At 44.8% G+C, this 26,505-nt stretch overlaps 1 protein-coding gene across 50 annotated transcripts in view; it reads right to left on the bottom strand.

Annotated features, from left to right (window-relative positions):
• Positions 1-19,345, bottom strand: part of DMBT1 (deleted in malignant brain tumors 1) — a 96,714-nt gene extending 77,369 nt beyond the window's left edge. For 37 of the 50 annotated variants that reach the window (XM_077947745.1, XM_077947789.1, XM_077947746.1 and 34 more), the window contains exons 1-3: positions 19,226-19,301; positions 12,653-12,712; positions 9,607-9,636 (exon numbers count right to left, since the gene is read on the bottom strand). In XM_077947745.1, coding sequence (XP_077803871.1) covers positions 9,607-9,636; positions 12,653-12,712; positions 19,226-19,286 — 151 coding nt within the window. In that variant the 5' untranslated portion in view covers positions 19,287-19,301. Of the gene's footprint in view, positions 1-9,606; positions 9,637-12,652; positions 12,713-19,225 lie in introns of all 50 variants that reach the window. The other 13 variants (XM_077947754.1, XM_077947769.1, XM_077947779.1 and 10 more) reach the window with 6 other exon arrangements.
• Positions 19,346-26,505: the final 7,160 nt, after the last annotated feature.

The raw sequence follows: 26,505 nt of genomic DNA, 5'->3' as shown, positions 1-26,505 counted from the left end.
GCAGTGACACAGCGAGAAGCCCTTATCCTGGTGCTCTTGGCCACCTTGACTTGCATCCCTACCCACCTCACTCCCCCTTCTTCCTCTCACCACCCTGCCTATTTATAGTCCTTCTCCCCACAGGACCTTAAATATCCTTGTTCTTCCACGTTCTGTCTTTGCCCTCTTCTCATTCTGTATTTTCCCCCTGGAGAACCTCATGTACTCTGAGAACTTTCCAGAAGACCCCCAAATCTACCTCTCTGATCCTGACTCAGCCCTGACAGCCCAGCCCTGAGCTCTAGACCAGCATTTTCAGTGGCCTCCTGGCCATCCTATCCCCCACATCATCCCAAACTCAACACAGCCTCTTCCCTCCATTTGAATTAAGGATGTCATCATGCTCCACATCAACCATGCTGGGAACGAGGGCATCATATTCGACTCCTTCTCCTCACGTCCTACATCTAACATCACCAAGGTCATTCTTTCCTTGTCATTCCCACTGCCATTTCACTGGGATAAGCCTTCATCCCCTTGAACCTGGCCTCCTCCCAGCTGAATCCTCCGTCTCTGCTCTTCCTTTCTCTAGTCCATCCACATTCATTGATTCAACCAGCATTGATGGAGTGCTTACTCTGTGCCCATTTCAGTGCTAAGAGGATTCATCAGTCTCCAGGTGGTCTTCAAGTTTTATCTCTACAAAGTACAAATATATTCAATTCAATTCCTTGCTCAAAATGCTTCAATATACTCTCCAGTCCCATCAGGATCAAGTCCAAGAGCAAGCTTTGACCTACTTTTCCAGCCTCCTATCCTGGGAGGGGCTGAAACAGCCTGCTTCCCACCGCAGAGCTGGCCATGCTGGGAAGTCAATAAGTACCATGTTCCTGCCTGACACAATGCCACTAGACCACCCACTGGGGTAAGCTGCATTGATGGTGTGAGGAAAAGAGGCACAGGTCCTGAGGGGTACAGCCCACCATCCTGAGAGTACCAGCCAGATCCTGGGTGTGGCTTTTCAATGGTGAGTTTGAGATTATGAGAAACTTGTGGTCACAGAGTGAGAGGCTGGAATGGGATGCAAGGGAAGGGGGCAGGTTGCTTTTTCTCCCAGAGGGAGGAAAGGCCAGCTGTACCATCTTCAGGGCATCCCCAAAATACATTCAGGACCTCCCATGCTCTGTCCCTCCCCAGATTCAGGGACATAATCCACGGAGGAGATGCCTGTTCAGACCTGAGGCCTTATTCGGAAGAGCTCCTCTTAGGAGCTAAACACGCTATCTTCTATGCCATCTGCACCTCTTCTGGTACAGAGATGAACCTAGAGGTGCAGCGGGGCAATGCGCCCCCTCCTGGTCACCCTGTGAATGGTCCTTCCAGAAAAGTGCTCAGTGTCCCTGCCTCAGACTCTCCCTTGCTGGGTGTTGGTCAGAAAGCTGCTTTTCCCAGGCCATTTCTGGATCTCTCAAGTCATGTCTTGGAAAGGGAGGGACTGACCTCAACAGGGCCAAGGGCCCAGGAGCAGAGTCATCTTAAGTGAACACATAGAAGACCCTGAAAAATCAAACTTAGGCACAAAAGTCTGCACACTCTCACTGGAGAGGCGGGGACATTTAGCCAAAGTCAAAGACCAGGACAGGGGTAGGAGGAGGCACCCATCCTAGGCTCAAATCTCTGCCCTGCTACTCACCAGACACATAATCTTAGACATAGAAATATTGACAAATTAGCTAACTGTGCCCTGGTTTTCCCATCTGCAAAATGGGCATAATCATATTACTTACCTCAAAGTGTTCTTGGGAAGATTTCATGACAATAGCACTCACTATGTGCATTAGTTGGGCACTTACTGTGTGCCAGGTGATATTTTAAGTATTTTTAAAATATATCCATTCATTTCATACATGAAAATCATTTTACGCATGGTATATAGCAAGTACTTGGTAGAGTTTAGTTATCTTCAAGATACCTGTCATTATTAGTGAAAAGAAAGGTGGGCTGGACACAGTGACTCACGCCTGTAATCCCAGCACTTTGGGAATCCGAGGTGGGTGGATCACGAGGTCAAGAAATCGAGACCATCCTGGCCAACATGGTGAAACCTCATCTCTACTAAAAATACAAAAATTAGCTGGGCGTGGTGGCGCGTGCCTGTAGTCCCAGCTACTCTGGAGGCTGAGGCAGGAAAATTGCTTGAACCTGGGAGGCGGAGATTGCAGTGAGCCGAGGTTGCACCACTGCACTCCAGTCTGGCGACAGAGCGAGACTCCGCCTCAAAAAAAAAAAAAAAAGAAAGAAAGAAAGAAAGAAAAGGTACTGACCTTTATTTTCAACTATCTCTCCTCACACCAAACTGAAGCTAACCTCATCTGATAAATGACTGAGAGTCAGAGAACAAGAGGAAGGGGAACGACAGCTGGGATTGACCCAGTGTGCACTTGGGATACGCCCCAGGTCTTGGCACCCACGTCTCCTGTCTCCCCGGCATTCCTGCGTTCGCAAGGCGGGTGTTTGCTCTGTGACCTGGGCTGTGCTCAGCCTCAACTAGCCAACAGCAGCAGAGGAGAACTGGCCAACCCCACCGGGGAAGACGAATGAAGAAAAGGTCTTAACGTAGTCTGCAGTACTTGGGATCCACTCACCTGGAAAGAACGCAAATTCGTCTTAGAAACACTGTTTAGAAATGATTTCCTATGAGTCACAGAAATTGGCTTTCGCTTCACCGTACAATCACACCAGAGGGCGCTGTGGCTCAATCTTGGGTTTGTGTGTCTCCGACGTGCTTGCTAAATGAATTTTGCAATAGCAGATTAAAGCAAGGGGATTGGATATGAGGAGTTCGATCATTTTAGAGGTAATGAAGCACATATGTCTCTTTACTAGGCCCCTAACGCTACAGCTTATAGCTACAGGATGTAATCTATGCTTGGAAAGAAGGGCTGGACAAGAGAAGACAGCTTAAGCTGGTTGTCCAGTCTGAAATATGAGTATAGCTGGCATTGACAACAACCACTCGGATGCCCCCTAAATAAGAAAATATGTTAGTGTCAGATATTCTGTTCCTTCTGACCCATAACCTGAAAACATTTTATTCTATCTTGAAGCAAATGGAAATCTAGAGATCCCTAGATCTTTATATTCAGTGAGGCTGGACAAGGTCCGTCGGACTCAACTGTAGCTTTTGAGTTTCTTTTTGAGCAACTCTAACTATACTTGTGATTGTTGATATTTCACAACTTTTATATATTTTAGAGGTCTTTCAAAGGTCAGAGACAACATTTATTCATTTTTTTAAAGGATAAAACTCATTCTATCTTGTAATCACCATATGAATCCATTAGATCCTTTTATAAATCCAAGATTCATTATTGGCTCCTGATTTTATTTTTTCTATATCTTGAAACATTTCACTATTTTGTCATCCAATAAATTATTGCATCATTATTCATCAATTATTAAATAGTAAGAAAATGATAGAATGGTCAAGTTGCCTAGAAGGAAGATGAACGAGTGAAATAAGTCATAATTCTTCCATGCCCAAAGTATTGTATTATCTTTCAAGAAGATTTTTTTAAGACTAGAGATACTTTCTTCATAGTCTGCTTTTAGCTTTCATTGAATGCAATTAGGAATTAGAATTTTTTCATTTTCTACTTGTGATAGCAAAGAGAAGAAAACTGACAAAGGAAGATGTTTTTGCAATAATTAGATGAACCAGAAGAGGAACATAAAGATACAAGATATAGCACTCCAGATACAAATAATGGTAGAATTGATTGTACAACAAAAATCTCAGACTATGAGTCCTCAGATGATGATATCCTAGATGAATTTCTTAAATTCAAGAATCCAGGAGCCAATGATACAATTCTAAGGACAAAAATAAAATACAGTACTCTTACCCACTTTGATAGGGATTTCATCACATGATATTTTACAGCAAGAACTTCAATCATCTTATTTTGCTAGAAAAAAAGAACTGTGATGGTATTCTTTTGTCTTTTGTGATGTTTATATACCAAAATCTATGTGATACAAAAAGGTCTGCTATGTTTAAATTTTTATTAACAATCCAACAACTTTCTTTCATTATTCCTTTTCTTTTTACTTCCTGGTAAAAGGAGGATTAAGGCATTTGACAGATTATTATTTTATTTTTAGAGACAGAGTCTTGCTGTATTGCCCAGGCTGGATTCAAATTCCTAGGTTCAAGTGAGCCTCCTGCCTCCAGCCCTGGAGTAGCTGGAACTATAGGTATGCGCCACCATGCCCGGCTCTTCAGATTCTTTGTAAACGTGGGTCCTGATAGCAGTGACAATCATGGTTCAGAGATTTGAATTCTCTAATGGAACCAACAGGCCAGTGACAGGACTTGCTGTATGTCAGAGAACCTCTTCACCTGCCTCAACAGTCTGAATGTGAGCTCCATGATGGGCTCCCCCAGCTGCCCTGATGGCTTAGGAAGGGGGCCACTGAAACCACGTGGCTACGCATCCCTGAAAATGAAGACGAAACTCACAGTAGAAACCAGAACATTCATGATGGAACGTATCTCAAAATAATAAGAGCTACTTATGACAAACCCACAGCCAATATCACACTGAATGGGCAAAAACTGGAAACATTCCCTTTGAAAACTGGCACAAGACAGGGATGCCCTCTCTCACCACTCTTATTCAACATAGTGTTGGAAGTTCTGGCCAGGGCAATCAGGCAGGAGAAAGAAATAAAGGGTATTCAATTAGGAAAAGAGGAAGTCAAATTGTCCCTCTTTGCAGATGACATGATTGTATATTTAGAAAACCCCATCATCTCAGCCCAAAATCTCCTTAACCTGATAAGCAACTTCAACAAAGTCTCAGGATACAAAATCAATGTGCAAAAATCACAAGCATTCTTACACATCAATAACAGACAAACAGAGAGCCAAATCATGGGTGAATCCCATTCACGATTGCTTCAAATAGAATAAAATAGCTAGGAATCAAACTTACAAGGATGTGAAGGACCTCTTCAAGGAAAACTAGAAACCACTGCTCAATGAAATAAAAGAGGACACAAACAAAGGAAGAACATTCCATGCTCACGGATAGGAAGAATCAATATTGTGAAAATGGCCATACTGCCCAAGGTAATTTATAGATTCAGTGCCATCCCCATTAAGCTACCAATGACTTTCTTCACAGAATTGGAAAAACGACTTTAAAATTCATATGGAACCAAAAAAGAGCCCACATTGCCAAGACAATCCTAAGCCAAAAGAACAAAGCTGGAAGCATCACGCTACCTGACTTCAAACTATACTACAAGGCTACAGTAACCAAAACAGCATGGTACTTGTACCAAAACAGAGATATAGACCAATGGAACAGAACAGAGCCCTCAGAAATAATACCACACATCAACAATCATCTGATCTTTGACAAACCCGACGGAAACAAGAAATGGGGAAAGGATTCCCTATTTAATAAATGATGCTGGGAAAACTGGCTAGCCATATTTAGAAAGCTGAAACTGGATCCCTTCCTTACACCTTATATGAAAAGTAATTCAAGATGGATTAGAGACTTAAATGTTAGACCTAAAACCATAAAAACCCTAGAAGAAAACCTAGGCAATACCATTCAGGACATAGGCATGGACAAGGACTTCATGTCTAAAACACCAAAAGCAATGGCAACAAAAGCCAAATTTGACAAATGGGATCTAATTAAACTAAAGAGCTTCTGCACAGCAAAAGAAACTACCATCAGAGTGAACAGGCAACCTACAGAATGGGAGAAAATTTTTGCAATCTACTCATCTGACAAAGGGCTAATATCCAGAACCTACAAAGAAGGCAAACAAATTTACAAGAAAAAAACAAACAACCCCATCAAAAAGTGGGTGAAAGATATGAACAGATACTTCTCAAAAGAAGACATTTATGTAGCCAACAGACACATGAAAAAATGCTCATCATCACTTACCATCAGAGAAATGCAAATCAAAACCACAATGAGATACCATCTCACACCAGTTAGAATGGCAATCATTAAAAAGTCAGGAAACAACAGGTGCTGGAGAGGATGTGGAGAAATAGGAACACTTTTACACTGTTGGTGGGACTGTAAACTAGTTCAACCATTGTGGAAGACAGTGTGGCTATTCCTCAGGGATCTAGAACTAGAAATACCATTTGACCCAGCCATGCCATTACTGGGTTTATAACCAAAGGAGTACAAATCATGCTGCTATAAAGACACATGCACACATGTTTACTGCAGCACTATTCACAATAGCAAAGACTTGGAACCAAATGTCCATCAATGATAGAGTGGATAAAGAAAATGTAGCACATATACACCATGGAATACTATGCAGCCATAAGAAAGGATGAGTTCATGTCCTTTGTAGGGACATGAATGCAGCTGGAAACTATCATTCTCAGCAAACTATCGCAGGAACAGAAAACCAAACACCACATGTTCTAACTCATAGGTGGGAATCGAACAATGAGAACACTTGAACACAGGAAGGGGAACATCACACAATGGGGCCTGTCGTGGGGTGGGGGCAGAGGGGAGGGATAGCATTAGGAGATAGATCTAATGTAAATGACGAGTTAATGGGTGCAGCACACCAATATAGCACATGTATACATATGTAACAAACCTGCATGTTATGCACATGTACCCTAGAACTTAAAGCATAATAAAAAACTTAAAAATAAAATAAAAAAAGAAACCAGAAACCGGAACATTCTTTCAACAAAGATAGTGAACTAGGGAACATCTGTACCAGAACATCCCCACCTCATTTCTGACATGCCATCCCTGCTCCCACACTCAAGGACAAGCTGACAGATGTGCCTGAGAGAGCCTTCCATTCAACACTCTGTCATTTAAACACAGTCTACATGACACCATGCAATTCCCACTGCCAGGCCCCAAGTATCCTGCTTAATCCCATGGCAGTCAAACTCATCCAGCTCAGAAACTCAGAGCTCCAGAGTCTTGACAAGGCTCATCCACCGCATGGAACAGAACATTGAAGTTGTTCCTGGTTCTGCTGTCCACACATTTTGAATAGAACTTTCTGCACATATTGAGACCAATTTGTAGTCTTCCAAGAATCAACCACATAGCTATAGATTACTCCAGCTGCCATTGTAGGAATGGTGGTACATTGTCTGAAGGGAGAAGCTTCCACTTGTTTGTTTTCCAGGAAATGGAGATAGGCTGGTCTCTACCACTGGGGATCAGTGTCCAACATAGCTAAGCCATCAGAATGGCCCAACCAGAAGCCACAAAGAGATCTGTCAAGGTATTTCCCAAAGATCTAAGCATTTTCCAAGAGTTCTGGTGCCTTTCCATTTGGACTTAGTCACTGCCACAAATCTCATGAAGGTGAGAAATGTACCTGCTGATGAAGAGCTTGAACATAAAAATAGGCAAGGTATCATCAAGCCAGCCCATATCTACCAAGTAGGCTACTCCAATGATGCTGGGAGAGAAGCCTAAGAGGAGGAGCACTACGGGAAGAGAACCTAAGCAAACATTCATTGAAGACTTACTGTGTCTTCATAATTTCTTGAAGATAATACCGTTTTACTATTTATATATGTTATCACTTTTAACCCTCCCATAAACCCTGTCATCTGCACTTATAGATGAGAAACTGAGGCACAGATGTTTACAGAGTAGGCAAGGACACACAGATTGTAACATCCCTGTCCACCATTTTCCCGTGTACTGCCTCCTGCAAAACCACTGTCTGCTACCAACCCACTCCTTGTGGTTCTAGCTGATGCAAGGAAGGTGGTCCATGCCAACCTACTTTCCATAGCCCACCAGAGGTGGGTCTTCAATGGGAAGTCACCCAGCAGCCTTGACCAAAGCTCCACATTGCTTTACTATTGACTTTGCAGCACCATTCAAGATAAGACCATTTTGATCCTCACAGTTTTCATCTTTAAGGATCCACCTTCATCCACCACAAGCACACAGCTTATCTCACACTCTCAGGCACTATCTTTTCTGCCCTATAGTCTGCCTCTGTCTCAGCACGGTTTAAGGATTTTGTGGATGGGAGCCTCATGTGAGCCCTTGCCATGGAGTCTCATTGTCCCCAAGTGAATGGGGACAGCCCGAGGGGATAGTGTGGAGGAGGTAGAGGATGCCACAAAGTGGATGTAGTGGTGGATTGTTCATTGCTTAATGTGTCGGTTCGAGACACGACCAAGAATGAGCTCCCCAGAGATTTCCTCATTGATTATATCTGCAGACTTGCCCCTGCCCTCTCCCTCCAGATTTAGACAAGGACTTAGAAAGCAAATAAGAACCAAGACTGACCACAGCTGTGCACACACCCGCTCTTCACCCCTTTATCCCCAAAGACCAATATTTTCCCGCCACCAAAGGCAAGCACCACTTTCAAAACTTCACTGATCAGCAGTCTTTTTCCCTAGAGCTTCAGCAAGTGTATCAAGAACACAGACAGAGAAATGGGACCTCAGGAGAACCTCCCATCAGAGCATCACCCTGACTAGATACACATTAGGGTAACTGAGCAGGGAGGAGAGTATATGGTTGCTGGGGGACAGTGGCCTCAGTCAACCTAAGTCCGTGTCTGTTTCTTTCAAGTTCCTAACAATAGTGCCTGGGGTAAGAGGCAAATACTCTCCTTCCCCACTCTGCCTGGCTACTCCTGCACCTGCTCCCGACCTCAGCTCCCTGTGACTTCCTCAGGGTTGCTCTCCCAGATGGGCTGCTCACACCTCTCCTGCCATGCACCTCTGGCTCCAGCACTTTTTACACTTTGTCATTGTGCCTGTGTGATCAGTTGATGCGTCATCCCTGAAGGCAGGGAACGTGTTCCCAAGCTGTGGGCTCTCCTGCTTAGAAGGCTCCTAGGAGGACTGGGGTTCGCCAGATGAGGTGGCAAGGATGTCGAGGCCATTTTGAGAAGTCAACGTTAAAGGTTCAGTGTTACCAATCTGCTCATGAAAAAGTCTTTAATATCAACAAGTCAAACTTACGATGTAGCCAAGAACTGTTTGGGAAAATGTTAAAAATTTAAATTCACTTGACAATAAATAAAAGTAGGCAGCACTTAAAGGACACACACACACACACATACACACACCCCTTCTGTCACTTTCTTTGTAAATTCTGAGCAAAGTAGTGCTTCCAAAATTACATTGCAGACACCAAAGTTTAATTCAGTATTGGGCCATGCAGGATGGTTTCTCAAAGTGTGGTCTGCAAACCATCCTCGTGTGGTTCTATAAAACTGAGGATTCTTGAGCCTCACCTCAGGCCCTCCAAATCAGGGTCTCTGGAGGGAGGAATTCCAAGGACCTATTCGAACAAATACTCTAGTTGATTCTGACGTGCACTGAAGTTTAAGGCAGAGACAAAATAACATTGAAAAAGAACACAATTTATAATCCATTTATGCTATACTGAAAGAAGTTTCTATTGCCTTTGCATTTCAAGAAGGGACACAAATCAAAGTTTTATTCAGTCCTTATACCATTCATTAAAGTTCAGTGCAGCAGCGTTTATTCTTAAGATATAAATAACTATATAGGATTTTTTAAAATCATAGACTAATACAGGATATTCTTTTCAAAGTACTTACTGGGTATTGTGAGATGAGATGATTCAGAAGCTGAAAAGAAATAAAAGAAAAATCAGACACATGTGTTTCACCCACAGGAATCCTGACCAAAACACCCACCTTCAAACCAATACAGTGGGCTGTGAACTAGAGTTATAGAGGCTACACATAAATCACCATCAACAGATCTATAGTCTGTTTTTGAAATGTAATTCAAATTGATAACAATTTCCTGAGTCTTTAGCATATACAAGGCGAAATACTAAACCAGCCCCAGGAAATGTGGCGATTAAAAAAAAAGGGCTCTCAATATCTTAAAAATAAGTTTAATGAAACACTGGGTAATAACTTGTACATTTGCTCCTGTATATTTCCTGCTGAAGATACTTTGTTATTTTACTAAAATACAATCAACCCTTCATCACAGTGGAAAAGCAGATTAGGCTTGTGCTCAAATGTGGGACTCGTTGCTTTTCTTATTTCTTTGAAAAAATTAGCCCATCCAGCTTGTATTTATAGGCCTGAGGAGTTAAGTTTGAGAGCTTTGAATTAATTTGCTAGCTTTCAATGAACTGAATGAAATTGCTAAAAGTGCAGATTAGCAATTACTTGGTCATTTAATTCTAAAAAGTCAAGTGATGTGTTGACAGAGACCACAGGCGATGAAAATGCCTTTTCTTTCCCATAAAATGACAGAGATAATCATTTATTGAGACTTCCTACCTTTCATAAGGTTACTGGGAGAATTAAAGGGGACAACGCAGATGAAATTCTCATCCTACTAACTGGCACAAAGTCAGCACACCGCAAGGGTTAGGTACTATAGTAATATCAATGATAATGATGACTGATTGTACAATTTCTACCACTCAGTGTTTTAAGCATCTCACCTGTATTATCTCATTTTGTCTTTATGGCAACTCACGATGATGGGGTTTTTCCTCTTGGCTTATAGAGATGTAAACTGAAGCACTTAGAGGTAAAATAAGTTACCCAAGATATTAGTATTATTTCCATTTTCCTTTTGGAGAAACCGAAGTTTAGGGAGGAATAGGTATAATGACTATTATTACTTTGCCCTGTGCTACACATTTGCATTATCTCTTGAAGGCCCAACTGAGCAGATGACACCAGCGTCCTCATTGTGGCCACAATTATGGGAGAGCCAGCCATTGTGGGGGCAGCTCCACAGGTAGGACTCGTACCCTGAGCAGCGTATGTCATCCAGGACAATTGGCCCTGAGCCTTGGCCAAAACCAGCCACTTCCCGGGGCTGACACAGCCGAGCTGCCTGCAGACCACGTTGGCATCATTGATGTCCCAGAAGTCATCACACATGGTGCCCCAGGAACCATGGTACCTGACCTCTACCCAGCCCTTACACCGGTCACCTCCATTCACCAGCCTCAGGGTCAAATCTAGAGGGAGATACAGAGACTTCACTTCTCTGTCCCTTGCCCTACACTGTGAGCAAGGACCCCGAAAAGAACCGACGATCCGAAACCCAGATTTCTCAGTGCGTTTTCCTGTTTGAACTTAAGCTCGACTTTCCTGACTCTTCAGTAGAGTTTGGCCAACCTTGCGTCTTGACGGGGCCTGTGTGGCATCATCAGTTTCGAGTTCCACTGTGCCTCTGGCCTGACCTTTCAAGTAAGGTTCCAATTATGAAGAACCTGTCCTGCCCACGGCAACTCCTTTTCTCGCCAATGGAAGTGCCCCACGTGAGCCCAGCACTGTGATGGGAATTACTCCAGATGGACTTCCTTCAGGAAACAAAATAGCCCTCCAGGTATCACTGGGAGAGCTAGGCTTGCTTCTAAGGTGCCTGTAACCCTGCGCTTCACACTTCCACACTCCTGTCACCTCTTCTCCCCACTCCCTCATGCCCCAAGGTGCCAATCTTGAAAGTTTAGTCATGGCAGATGATTTTGGGCATCTGCTAACACGGGAACCTCAGATCATGTACAAGAGCTTCACACGTATCATCTTAGCTCATTCTCAACACAACTCCATGGAGAGACTGAGGCTCAAGAAGGTCACCCACTTGCTCGTCAACTGACTCGCAAGTGACAGAGCAGGACATGTCCTCAAGCTATTGCTCTTAACCATTTCACGCTTCTGCCTTCTGCTATACATTTTTTAACATTTGAAACATTTGACCCAACTCATGGCCTATGCTTTTGTACAAACAGGTGCTCACATACACACACAGAACTATAATAAGATGAGGAAATACTGAGTGGAGGCAGTTATCATTTGAAGTATTAACTAGGGTAGAGGTTTCAAGATGTGTTGCAAATTCTAGAAAAGAAGAGAAAAAATAAGGGATTATATCGAAAGGTCCTCAGTTAGATGCTGCTGTACTCATGCGCCTCTGCTGCCCTGGTGACTGGGTACAATCCCCCGGACACCCAGTGGGGCAGCCTGAGGGCAGAGATCAGAGGCAGGAGGTATGCATAGGCAGGGGGGGGCATGGAGGCCCAGGACCTGTCAGCTGGAAGGAGGAAGGGGCTGAAGGGCCCAACCTTGGTGACCCCATTAAAGGAGGTTCTCCCTGCCCTACATCTAAAATCTAGCAGCAGTCGGATGCAGTGGCTCACATGTGTAATCTTAGCACTTCGGGAGACCAAGGCAGGAGGATGCTTGAGCCTAGGAGTTGCAGACCAGCCTGGGCAACATGGCGAGAACTTGTCTCTATAAAAGTTAAATAAAATAAAATAAAATAGCCAGGCATAGTGGTGTGCACCTGTGGTCCCAGCAACTCCAGAGGCTGAGGGAGGAGAAAGGCTTGAACCTGGGAGGTCGAGGCTATGGTGAGCCATGTCTAGACCACTGCACCCCATCCTTGGCAACAGAACAAGACCCTGTCTCAAATATAAATATATATATATATATATATATATATCAGAAAAAGACATATATTTGAGATGTACATATATATGTCTATATATGTATTTTCTTTTAAAACAAAACCCAGCAGGATTTTCTGCAGCAGACCCTCCTGATTCCTTGGGAGTAGTCTTGGGCAGCACCACTCCCCAGCCCCAGAGCTTAGATATAGCATTACCAGTCATCACCCGAGTCTCCTGAAAACCAGTTTCTGTGGCGTGTCTCACGCTTACTGCTGCTGAAATTGCAAAGCAAAAAGGCCAAATGAGAGGTCATCTAAAAACAAGAGTTAGATCTGGCACCCTTCTTAATTCGAGCAGGAGAGGGGGGCAACACTACATTTTAGTTTGGGGGTTCACTGGGTTTGTCACTTGTTAATTAAGTCACTCAGTGAATATGGAATAATCTCTGACTGCTCCATGAAGCATTAAACGTCAGGGAGAAAAGAAGGAATTTGTCCTAAAAGGTAAGACTCAGCCCTCCGGAGCTCACAGGCCACTTGGGCAGACACAGCTTGGTGCCTGATAACTTGGTTTTGGCCTAAGCGGGGCCCAGAGTAGAGGAGTAGAAACATTAGAGGGAGCAATTCATGGGGCCCCTCTAAGCAGGAACTACCCAGAGAAGTGGATATTTCACGTAGGTTTGGAAGGAGATATAGACATGTGTCAAGAGAAAATGGGGTAAAAATAGGATTGTCAGATAAAATACAGGATGTCCAGTTAAACTTGAATGTCAGACAAACAAGAAATACTTTTTAAATGTAAGTACGTCCCAAATATTGCATGGGACAAACTTATACAAAAAAATTATTTTGTATCCAAAATTCACATTTAAGTGGGTGTCCTGTATTTTTATTTGAGGAATCTGTTAACTCTGGATGAAAGGTACCCCAGAGGCGGCAGTAGGCAGGAAGCTCTCTTCACCGACCTTTAGCTAAACCCCAGCCAGGTCAACTGAAGCCCTTCAACCTCTGTAACCTGCTGAGCACTAGTGTGGGTGGGCCAAGCACATTTGGCACACCTGGCAGTTTCCACTCCAACCAACTGCAATGCGTGGTCATCTAGAGTCAGATGTGGGTCCCAAACGTACTTGTGCCAGTGGTACTTGGCATGAAATTAAATTAAATATTAAATACATTAATGAAATATGGGTACAAAAAGAAAGATGTCTTTCTATAAAGATAAGGCAGAATGCTTTTTAGCAACTTAGTTTATTCAGTAGAAGAAAGAAAATAAAAATAAGTAGAAGAAAGGTAAATAAAACAATAGAACTTTTGCACTTTTATTTGCTTTGCAAATGTTTTTAATGCCAGGTTCCTCTTTAGAGAAACTAAAATTAGAAATAATAGATGATGCATAATGGGTGTGGTTTATGCCAGAAAAGCATTGCAGCACTACTGAAGATCCCTGCAGAGAGAAATGCCTACATCAACAAATTAGGGAATCAATGTATGGATTACATGTTTTAAGTTAAAACGAAACATCTAAAGTGTGTAGATCCTATTTTCTGATTTCCCATTTTAAACAACTTTTTTGAATAACCCATCAACTACCTGTCTCAGTTACATTAGAGAAGAGTTCTTCTTAGGCTGGGCGCGGTGGCTCACGCCTATAATCCCAGCACTTTGGGAGGCCGAGGCAGGTGGATCACGAGGTCAAGAGATCGAGACCTTCCTGGCTAACATGGTGAAACCCCGTCTTTACTAAACAATACAAAAAATTAGCCGGGCATGGTGGTGGGTGCCTGTAGTCCCAGTTTCTTGGGAGGCTGAGGCAGGAGAATGGCGTGAACCCCGGAACCAGAGCTTGCAGTGAGCCGAGATTGCGCACCACGGCACTCCAGCCTGGGCGACAGAGCAAGACTCCGTCTCAAAAAAAAAAAAAAGAAAAGAGTTCTTCTTGAGAAATGATTCTCAAAGTGGGTTCCATGAAGCATCAGGCAGCACCTGGGGACTTGATGAAAATGTAAAGTCTTAGCCTCGCCCAGATTTACAAAGTCAGGAACTTCAGAGGTGGCACTCAACGCTGTTTTCAGAAGCACTCCCATGATTCTAACACACACTAAGCTTGAAAAATGCTGTTCTACAGCATGTGTAAAGGGAACGGTAGCAGCAATGTTATTAGTGTGGTAAGGAAGAATTCATTTACAACCACATACTGAGCTGTGGCTATAATAGATGCTCTTCCACCAGGCGGGGAGAATATTGAGATTTACGACGCCTCCACTGCCCTTTGGAATTAGGCTCTAGTGAGTGAAACGTACAGATAAGCAATTAGTAGCTGCAGCAAACATGCAGGTAAGCAAGTAGAGCACAGCAAACTAAGGGCTCCAATGGACGGATGTTCAGGAGGACAGCAGAAGGTCACATGTGATTGACCCTCAAGTCAATCACTGAGCTATACCAGGCAGGATGGGCAGAGGAAAGCCAGGCAAAGGGGAAGGTCCAGGTTAAAATTAGCACTAAGGAGGCAGAGACACTATGAACGAACTACTCCTTCGAAACAACCTCCTAAGAATTAAGCTACAAACTACAAAACTTCTTGAGCGCCTCATGGCAGACAGAGAAGAACCAGGTTTCTGGATGGCGACACTGAGCATAGAAATGTTGATCATTCAAAACTAATTCATAGGTTTCATATAATTTTTATCAAAGGGTTTTTCTTTGACTAGTTCTTTCAGAAAATAATTCTAAAGTTCACCAGGACAAATGAATAGGCTAAAAATAACTGATACATTCTTGAAAAATAAAAAATACTGACAGGGCAGGGTGTTAGGAGGATGGAAATGGGATGGGAGAACCTGAGTTCCCCCTGGACTTGGGAGGCAGGTGACCGGGGTTCAAGTTCTAGACCCGCCCTGTATTTTTTCTCTGAACACAGACAAGCCATGCGACCTCCTCAGTCTTTGTTTCCTCATTTGTAAAAGGGTGATTATGCTACTTCATAAGGTTATTGTGAAGACAAAATCAGAAAACATAAGTGTTTAGTACAGTGTTTGCCACGTAGTCAGTGTTCAAAAACATTTGCTCAAAATTAGTAAAATAAAGTAAGATAAACTAAACTAAAGCTATAAAAATTAAAATATAGAAAAAACCTAAGTCAGATATAACTCACACCAGAAAATAAAATAATTTTCAGAACTCAAGAACTATTTTTTAAAGGCACAAAAATAAGAAACTAGTTACATTTTTATCTGATTCCTGTTAGAAATTTCTAGATTTAAAATCAATAGAAGAAATCAGCTGGGTGTGGTGGCTCATGCCTGTAATCCCAGCACTTTGGGAGGCTGGGGTAGGTGGATCACCTGAGCTCAGGAGTTCGAGACCAGCCTAGCCAACATGGTGAAACACTATCTCTACTAAAAATACAAAAATTAGCCAGGTGTGGTGGTGGGCGCCTGTGGTCCCAGCTACACGGGAGGCTGAGATAGGAGAATTGCTTGAACCCGGGAGGCAGAGGTTGCAGTGAGCGATGATCACACCACTGCTCTCCAGCCTGGGCAACAGAGCAAGACTCCATCTCAAAAAAAAAAAAAAAATCAATTGCAGAAATCACAAAGGAAAACAGCAGTATATTTAATTACATAAAAATATAAAATATGTGTGCAGAAAAAAATCAAGATTAAAAGGCAAACTACAAACTGGGAAAATATTTGTCATCAATATAATGGCAAAGTATAAGTATCCCAAATATATAGAGTTTATATAAATCAATAAAGAAAACACTAACTTTCCCCAAAATTGGACAAAATACATAAGCAATTCAAAGAAAAGGAGTACAGACGGCTTAAAAATGTTCACTCTCACTGTAGACTAAGAAATGCAAACTTAAATGACTCTATGGCATTTTTTCATCCAGCAGTTCAGCCAAGATTTTTGAACAGTAACTTCAGAGCTGGTGAAAGTGCAGGAATTGCTACTCTTGTTTTTTCCTGGTAGAAGTAAGAATCACTTCTGGAAAATGATTTATTAATTTTTTTTTTTTTTTTTTTTTTTTTTTTTTTTTTTGAGACAGAGTCTCACTCTGTCACCCAGGCTGGAGTGCAGTGGCACAGTCGCAGCTCACTGCAACCTCCGCCTCCTGAGTTCAAGTGATTCTCATGCTAACAAACAAACACGGGTACCTTCCTACTGAGTTTACTCCAGGCTTTATCTGGATTTCACCAGTTTTTCCTTTTCTGTTCCAGGATCCAATTCAAGAGTTCACATTACTTTTAGGAAGCTGCTTTTGGATAAAACATGAGGAAAATGTCTAGAGTAGCAACACTAAATGGTTCTGAGGCTCTGTCCATGTGCCAGACACTGCATGGGTTGGAACATAACCCCCATTTATAAATGAGTAAACTGAGACTGGCAGAGGCTCCACAGCGGGCAAGTGGCAGAGGAGGGGCATTGCTGGGGCCAGCCAGTGGGTACCACAGCCCTTCCTGCCCAGCACAAACCTGGGCATTCTCAAGAGTTTGTGTGAAGACCAAAGCTGACAGGTGCTTGCCACCTTGGTACTTCCAGCGCAAAGCTCTGTGACCAGGCTCCAAGCACTGAGTAAGACGCCACGGTTCAGTTCATCACCTCAGCTCCCTGCAAGGATCAGCAAGGGCCAGTGGGCCAGAGGGCCAGAGCTGTCATCTGAATGCTAATGAATTCGATCCAGATTCAAGCCCTAACACAGCCACTCACCAGTGCTGTCTTTGGACAAGTCAATAACCTTTCTGAGCCTCAGTTCCCCCACCTGAAATGTGGAAATAATTGTTCCTAACTTCAGGAATGTTAGCAAATTTAAATAAAAGAATACGGGTCCATTTCATAGAGCATGAATTCCCACCTCTGAACAGCAAACACAGGCCTGCTTGCACATGTGTGCGTGTCTGTCCATATGCATGCACGTAACATCATGGGCAAACTACAAATTTCCTCAATCCAACAGCACTGCTGCCTGTTGTTCCTTTGTGGATAAAGACAGGGCAATTCACTCCATCTGCAGTGGCTGACGCGAATTCCATGTCATGGTTCAGAGACAATCTGGAGGGTGAACTCGGTACTGACAAGAGCTGGGGCTGAGGACGCAGCCTCCCAGTTTCAGATGCTTCTGATGGAGGCAGGATGAGGATGCCCAGTCTCCACTCCTCTGAGGTCCTGGGTCTGGTGACCCCCAGCCCCTCCACACGCTCATCACAGGGCGTGGGCCTGCTCCCTACCACCCGGGTGTGAGGGCTGGATTTTGGGGTGCTGCTTTCATGAAAGCAACCTCCCAAATGAACCTTAATCTTCAAAGCTTCCCCCACTGAGCCTAGGGGGAGAGTGAGAGTTCTGGAAGTTATCTGAAAATTAGGTGGTTTTTACCCTGTCTCCTGAAATTCATAAATCTAGCAAAAGGTGACACAAAAGAAAAAAAAATGGCAGTAGGAAATATAGAAGAAGGAAGAAAGAAATGAATAAAGAGAGGAAGAGAAAGCAAAAGGGAGGGAAGAAAGGTAGGAAGATAGAAACAAAGGGAGAGAGAGAGAAATAGGGAGGAAAGGTGATAAGAGCTGCCTGATAGATGAGGAGAAAGAGCGAGAGAGAAAAAGAGAGAGGGAGGGAAGGTGGTAATAGCTGCCTGATAGATGAAGAGAAACAGAGAGAGAGGAGAGAGAGAAGGAAGGTGATAATAGTTGCCCAATAGTTGAAGAGAGAGACAGAGAGAAAGGTGATAACATCTCCCCAATAAAGAGAAAGAGAGATGGAGAGAGAAACAGAGAGGAGGGAGGAAGGAGGAAGGAAAAGTAATAACTGCCTGATAGATGAGAGAGACAGGAAGATACGGTGAGGGGGGCAGGGACAGAAAGGCAGAGACAGAAACAGAGGGAGAAGGAGAGAGAAAAGGTGATAGCTGCCCAAAAGATGGGAAAGAGAGAAAGATACGGAAAGAGAGAAACAGAGAGGCAGACAGAAACAGGGAGAGAGAGGGGAGAGAAAAGGTGATAATAACTACACAATAGATAAGAGAGAAAGATACAGAGAGAGAGACAGACAGAGGCATAGAGAGAGGAAGAGAGAGAGACAGAATAGGGAAACTGAGAATCACTTGTTCCCCTAGTATCTCTGCAAAATGCCATTGAGATTCAGCAATCAGCACACTCTGCCGATGGCTCTCTCACGTTTATCATCTGACTCTAAGAACATACAGCTATGCTTGAGTGACTGGGCTTCAAGTGTTTGTTTAAAGCTGTGCATGACAGACAAACTTGAATTCCAAGACAAACTTGGAATCTTAATGATTTTGTCTGTGCTCAATTACTTGACCTGATTTTGCTCGGCAAATATTAGCCATCAAGCCAGACACACCTGTAGAAAGAAGCCGCATAAAGGGCATTTACAGTGGGAATCCTTTCTGTCCATTTTCATAGCACACAAATTGTGTGTTTAACCAATTGCTGCAAAGTTTGAGGGCCTCTTTAATAATACACATCCACCTTTCCTGAACTTCAGGGATTTTTCTAAGACCAATCAATCATTCCTTTAGTTGAATGACTTACTGAAAACATTGACATAATGACTGGCTTTTTCTAACTACAACCATTTATATTTCTCAGCCAGAAACAAAACAAAAAAGAGCCATTCCTCCCAAATACCTGCAAACAATTAGAATTATCAGCAAAGGGCTACCCACTCTTTGATATAAAACTTCCCTTGAAATGGAAACCAGTATATATAATTTGCCATGATTGAGTCTGCAAGAGAGAAATTAATGAATATAATAATTAAACGTAATACCTGTAGATAGAACTTGTCCCCATAATAGACATATTTCAAGGATGACCGTGGAGATCCCCATTTTGCTGGGTTCTTAATTGAATAGAAAATCCTTGACATTTATAGGTACCTAGCTAAAAGGAGGTGTGTCCTCTAGGGTGGCATATTTCCACTGCTGCTATAAATCAATATAAGGAAGTGAGGGCTTTTGCTAACGGTCAATGGCTAATCTGTGGGAAAAACTTAGGTGTGTTTGATTGATTGCCATATGAACAATCTGGCTGTTGCCCAACTGCAAATGCACTGACATAAGTGAACAATTTCCAACTTCCTTCTAGGTGAACCTCGAAGACTCCTAAGTGTTTCCTGAATATGGGCTTGATTTTAATCTTGGGGAGTTCAAATTAACCTGTGGGAAGTTTGCCCCAAGGTTTGGAGCAGAACAGGATGTGGGCTGCTGAGCAAATACAAGACACAGTGCCAAGGGGGAAAGAATCTCTTTGGGATGGTTTTTCCTGGCAGGACATTCTCTCATCAGCCCCTGTGCAGTGCAAGTAACCTCACCTTGGAAGAATGAGGATGACATGAGTGTGGATGTGATCAGAGAGCAGAAGGCATGAGGGATGATTCCATGGAGACCATGAGTCCATAATAACTTTGGCCACAGTCTTCTGGGTCTCACACTAATTCCACAACAGGAGCTGAGAAACACATGACCTCAAACTGAACCACCTCCAACCATTTCCATGGCTTTGATTTCTTATACTTGACATGCACATTGTATGACCCTCGGAGCTTGGCAAACCTACAAAACCTGCCCCCAACCTCCACCTACACTGCACACAATCCCCCTCATTGAATTTGCTATGTAAATATCACTTCACTCTTTGGGACCCTCAGAAGTCATCACCAGAGTCTGACAATCCCCCCACACACTCTACTGAGAAGGTTGCCTGACATTTATTTTTTGGGAAAGACACTTGATGGCCAGTAACTCTTAGTTAAAGGCAGGCAGTTTTCCAGGACTTGCCTCTGTTTTCCTAGCCTGGATGAGCTGTGCCCTGCTTCTCAGCTGAGAGGCTGAGGCCATCAAATGACACTTGGCTTCTTTGCCATGCACTGCTCATCAGTAGTCTGTGCTGCATTCTAGAAGGGTACCATGAACCCATGTCCTGTGTCAGCCACCAGTCAGAATTTAGGGCTGGAAGTCTGCCTTTGGCTTCATCCAGATGAAAGTTACATTCAATCTTTGATTTCCTTTTTAATCCTACAACTCTTCCTGTTGCTTCCAGGTGCCTCTTCACCCCTTGAGGAGAACAGGAACACAAAATAGGCTGACTGTGTTTCATCCTCCTACTGCCAGATCAGCAACTGATAAGCACTGAGTGATGAGAGAACAGGGTTACTCACCTACCAGGGAATGCCCAAGACCAGACACACGCTGGATTCCTCTTAGAAGGGGATTGTGATCCCTTGGTTCCTGGAGTGTTGGACTGAGAATGATTATGCAGCTGGGTCTGGGATCCTCAGAGCGTCATGATAGATGAGCATTGTCTGCCGTGAGCACAGCAGGGAAAGATGATGGTAAGAATACTCAATACCTGTGAACAGGAAGGGGTAATAAGTGTCCTTCTGAGACAAAAGCAGACTGCCTGGTCTTAGACCGGCCTGGTGACAATTTCAACAGGGGGTAGCAAGTATTAGTACAAGCCACTATGAGAACGTAAAGAAAAGCATCTAAGTCAGATGACGGAGGCCATCCCTCAGAGACAGTGGCACCAAACAGTCTTGAAATACCAGCAGGGTCAGCCCAGCAAACGAGAGTGAGAAGACTGGAGGAGGAACAGGAGAGATTCTCCCAGCTGTGCAGGAATGGGGGCGGGGAGCCTTCCCCTCCAGGAAAGTGTGATGTCCCAGCTATCTCTCAGCTTGCCAGGGACACCCTTCTTGAGAATGTGTGGGATTTTCTGAACTGTGCAACCTCCCCGTTTTTGTTGTTTTGACCGCATCCTTTGTCCACGCTGGTTAGCAGAAAAGATCCTAAGACAACAAGGGCTTGTGAGCTTTTTATTCAGGAGACACCAGGAAGAAGGAAACGGTGAAGGCTAGCTGTCATTTCAAAGCCAGCCCAGATAGGCATCCCAGGTGGGAAATGGGTGACATCAGTGGAACAAGAAGGATGTGGTGGTCCCGGGCGTGCGGGCAGAAGACAATGGGGTTGAGGGCCACCTGCCAACACTGTGTGGGTCCTCGGGCTTCACCGTCAGGTGCCCCATCTTGTCCCAAGGCCATTTTGTGGCTCCTAAGACACCATTTAGAAAGGTCTTTCTTTGGAGGAAGAGAAGGGTTCCGGGGGGACAACCCCTTCCAGCAGTAGCCCCTCCCAGAGGACCCTCATCTTCCCCTGCCTACTGGTTAGAAGCATCTGCTTAAACAGCATGGGGTGGAAGACCACAACCACAAAGTTCCATTTGATTCATCCCAGAACTGCCATGAAGAACAACAGGAAGTAAGAGAAGCCCATTAAAGCTCAGAGACTCGGCACCCAGGCCCCATTTGCAAAGCACCTTCCCCCAGGCAATTTTAAGCGGCTCCCCATAGCACACTCCAGGAGGTCGGACCAAGCCCCTAAATCCCAGCACCAGAAGACTGGTCTTCATGGGGAAGAGCCCCCTACAAGGGTCATATGTGGCTTTTTATTTATTTATTTGAGTCTCGCTCTGTCGCTAGGCTGGAGTGCAGTGGTGAGATCTCAGCTCGCTGCAACCTCCACCTCCCGGGTTCAAGCGATTCTCCTGCCTCAGCCTCCCGAGTAGCTGGAACTACAGGCGGGCATCCCCACACCCAGCTAATTTTTGTATTTTTAGTAGAGACAGTTTCACCATGTTGACCAGGATGGTCTCGATCTCTTGACCTTGTGATCCACCTGCCTCGGCCTCTCAAAGTCCTGGGATTACAGGCGTGAGCCACTGTGCCCGGCCATATATGGCTTTTTTTAAAGCTACAGAATCCTTTCCTAAATCGGAATTCATGGGGAAGCCCCAAAACCTAAAACAGGGCAGTGGAATCTCCTGACTGTGGTGAGGGAGTCCCCTTCCAGGCCCTTCCCCTAGGGCCACCTGCCGTCAGAGCTGAGGATTACCTGTGGGTGGCCAAGCCCTCCCTTCATAAGACAGGGCACTGAGAGGCCCAGCAGGGTCCCTGGGGCTTCCAGGCACACATCCCTGCCACGAAGCTGAGCTGGGGTCCCAGGCAGACTTCCCAAAACAGGCCGTTGTTCTCCGTTTTCTAAAGATTCTTTCTACCCACAGACCAGTGCCCCGGGAAGCCAGAGGAAGATGGAGATCGGGAAGGCAGCCCAGGGCCCCTCCCACCTCCCACCTCTGAGGGTTCTCTGATTTCTGAGCCAGGAGCCGGTGACCTGACAGAGAGATGAGGAGGACAGAAGGACGGGAACCTGGTGGGAAGGGTCAGGGCTGTAGCACCTTCCGGCAGCTGCTGATTGCCTTCCAGTCCCTGCAACCCATAATTTGTGTGACCAGGGCTCCCCTTCAGGTGTCAGTCTGACCCCAAACTCTAATTGTACCCTCATTGAGTAGCACACCATAATTGTACCCTCATTGAGTAGCACACCATAATTGTACCCTCATTGAGTAGCACACTGTAATTGCTAGTCATTGTTATCGTTGTAACAATCTTTTGACATTGTGTATCTGATATTTATAATGTCACTCATTTTTGTTGCTCAGAGAGCCGGTCTTCCCAATCAGTTACAAGGGGACCCCTTCCTACCCTCCTTCACCCACTCCCCCTTGCCCCCACCACCCCACATCTCCCTGCTGGGCTTTGAGGACCAAGCTGAGACCCGTTGTCTCCTGCTGCCCCTCTGTAATTCCAGTGCCCCAGGCAGAGCAGGTGCTCGGCAGGCAATGACTTTGTAGGTGGGGATGGTGAGCGGCTCACCCATGCTGTCCAGAGGTCCCCAGAAAGAAGTCTTGTGGTTCAACGGGGGCTGGTGATGAGCCAGTTCTCCTTCACCACTCAGCCTCCAGCTGGGGATGATGAGGTCCAGAGAGGGGAAATGACACGCAGAGCTGAGACCGTGTCCAGGACAGCACTCACAGCAGCTGCTGCCTCCCATCTGAAGGACAGATGAGCTCCACGTTCATCAGGATGCCATCCAACCACAGAATCTTCCAGCAACAAACAGCCCTCTAGGGACCCCGACACACACAAATCCCATTGCATGCCTCCCATCTTGCTCAGAGTAAGGCTCAAAGCCCCCCCATGGTTTGTAAGGCCCTGCATGAGATACCCCTGCCCTTTCTCCCCCTTGCCCACTCTAACCATCATCCAGGCCCAGGGCCTTTGCACTCGCTGCTCCCTCTGCCTGAAGACTTTTTCCCCAAATGGCTGGAGACTCACTCGTTCCCCTCCTCCAGAGTTTTTCTAACATAGCACCTCCTCCATGCAGCCTTACCAACTGCTCCTCCCTAGCACTCCCTAACACTCCCATCCTCTCCCCACAGCACTCCTCACCATCTGGCCTCCTTCTATTTCACTTCTTTATTCTTTTGCCTGTCTGCTCTGACTAAAATGCAAGCTGTACAAGGTGGGATTTTTGTCTGTTTTATCCATTGCTGTATACTCAGAACCTAGAACAATGCTTCACACATAGTAGTAGATGCTCAAGAAATATCTGCATTCAGGCCAGGCACGGTGGCTCACGCCTGTAATCCCAGCACTTTGGGAGGCCAAGGTGGGCAGATCACTTGAGTTTGTGACCAGCCTGGCCAACATGGCGAACCCTGTCTCTACTAAAAATACTAAAAAATTAGCTGGGAGTGTGGCACATGCCTGTGGTCCCAGCTACTCAGGAGGCTGAGGCAGAAGAATCGCTTGAACCCAGGAGGCAAGGGTTGCAATGAGCTGAGATCATGGCACTGCACTCCAGCCTAGGCAACAGAGCAAGACTCCATCTCAAAAAGAAAAATATATATATATCTGCAGATTGAATTGACTGGATGAGCGTGGGCAGATCTGGAAGAGGAGGACCAGGCCCCTCTGCACAGATGGTTCAAGTGAGTTCTGTGTTTGCCAAAGGATAATGCTGTTCATTCATCTGCTCATTCAGCAAATACACGCTAATGCCTCCAATGTGCCAGACACTGCTCTAGGGAGTGGGGCTGCAGCCTGATGCCAGATGGACACACTCCCTGTCCTCACAGGGAGGCAAAACAGACAACAGACAAGAAATCAATCAGTAGGGAGAAGGATTTCAGATTGTGGTAAGAATGATGGAGGAAATGAACAATGCAATGGCATAGAAAGTAGCTGTGGTAGGGAGGACGACTTTGGACCGGGCATCACATTAACCTACTAACTGCCCCTGGTATGAGAAATCTGAGGCTCAGAGAGGTTAAGTAACTCGCTGAAAGTCACACACCCAGAAACTGGCAGAACCAGAGCTTAAATCGATGTCTGACCCCAAAACCTGGTATTTTTCCAAAAGATGCTGAATCTTTCCCCTTCCCACCAAAAGACTATGTTTCCATTCAAATGATGGGTTTGAGTCCCCTCCACCAAAGGACGTCTTGCTATTTGGAACCATTCAAAGGAATAGGTGGAGAAGGAAAACTGGCTCTGAGGTCATCAGGAAGAGTGCAGATTTTTTGACATAAGCTCTACAGAAGGTGGTAAGTGGCCTATTCCCAAAAGAGTGAAGGGAGAATATTTTTAATGGCAACACTAGGTCTACACTGACCTGGTTATAATCACAAAGGCAACTAGCAGTTCAGGGGAGGTTTACAGGAAAGGGGGAAAATAAAAGGAGGTTGAAGCTGTGACTCCCGCTCCCGGACCTTCTGTACTACCCTCATTTCTCCACCCCAGATCCCAAGAGCCATTTTGCTTCACCAACAATCACTGTCCTCCCGAAGTTATTTTGCAACTCTTTCCCATTAAGGCACTTGAGGTTGGTGAAGCACAGTGTGCTGCCTCTCCAAGGGGGTTATTGGAACTGAGCAGAGAAACCCTGGTTACAGGTCCAACAACAAAGTCAACAAAGCACCAGCCAGGGGTAGCCATTTCAGGCGGGACAGCATCACTAAGCCTCAGCCTTTCAAGAGTTTGCTCGGCCCAGAGTGATCAGGTTCCAGGAAACCCAGGTACACTAATTGTACTCACCAAAAACTAATTGGTACACCAGGAGGCCAATTCATTCATTTCCAATAGGGTGTATACTTTGGCTCCAGAATTAGTCTGCTTGAGGGACAAAATTATATACCAACAGTTTGCTTGGGGAGCAAAGAATGAGAACAAGGAAACTGGATGGTGTCCAAAAGAAACTCTTATCAAGATAATGGAACCTGTCTGTCCTGCATAAAGAACTGTTCTGGGCTTATCAGCATGACTGCCCTCCTAAATTCCGGACATGAAGCCCTGGTATGGGACACTCTTAAAGACATATGGGATACTCTTAAAAAGGCCACCTCCAAGCCAGAGCACCCATGACCTTAGGCTGCAGTCAATTCAATTCACTTCGTAAGTATTCGTGTTCAATTCAAGTTGCTTCAGAAGGGTAGCATTTGTTGATCATTTTGTTGAATTAAGAGACTGGGGCTCAGTTCCTTTAGAGGAAGTCTTGTGGTTCAAAGGGGGCTGATCATGGTCAATGTCTACCCAAAGGATGTTTCCAGCTGTGGGACATTCTTTCATCCCCTTCAACACTTTTACCCATGACTTGGAAAGGACATAGATGGAGGGATGAATAGGAAGCCAAAGATATCAGCACTATGCATGTCAATCTAGAAAGACTGAAACGAGTGACCAAACAGACATGATCAAGTGTCCCCTAAATCAGACCTGTCTTTAAGCCTAGCAAACAACTGCACAGTTCCTGAACAATGGGGACAGTGGGGACAGTGGGGTGGATTTTACTGAGTTGTGTGAAAACAACTGCAGGGTTGTAATTGGCTGGAATTGCCTGGAAGTCCAGTAGAATAAGGATGCCACAAAAAGCAGATGGATTGGGCCAGGTGTGGTGGCTCAGGCCTGTAATCCCAGCAGTTTGGAAGACTGAGGCGGGTGGATCACCTGAGGTCAGTAGTTCGAGACCAGCCTGGCCAACATGGTGAAACCTCGTCTCTACCAAAAATACAAAAATTAGTCGGGCATCATGGTGGCCCGTAATCCCAGCTACCTGGGAGGCTGAGGCAGGAGAATCGCTGGATCCCAGGAGGCGGAGGTTGCAGTGAACTGAGATCACACCATTGCACTCCAGCCTGGGTCACATAGAGAGA

Source organism: Macaca mulatta, chromosome 9 (genome assembly GCF_049350105.2).
Source record: "Macaca mulatta isolate MMU2019108-1 chromosome 9, T2T-MMU8v2.0, whole genome shotgun sequence".
NCBI lineage: Eukaryota > Metazoa > Chordata > Mammalia > Primates > Cercopithecidae > Macaca > Macaca mulatta.
The sequence above is the reverse complement of the archived record's forward strand: the minus strand, read 5'-3'. Positions and strand labels throughout refer to the sequence as shown.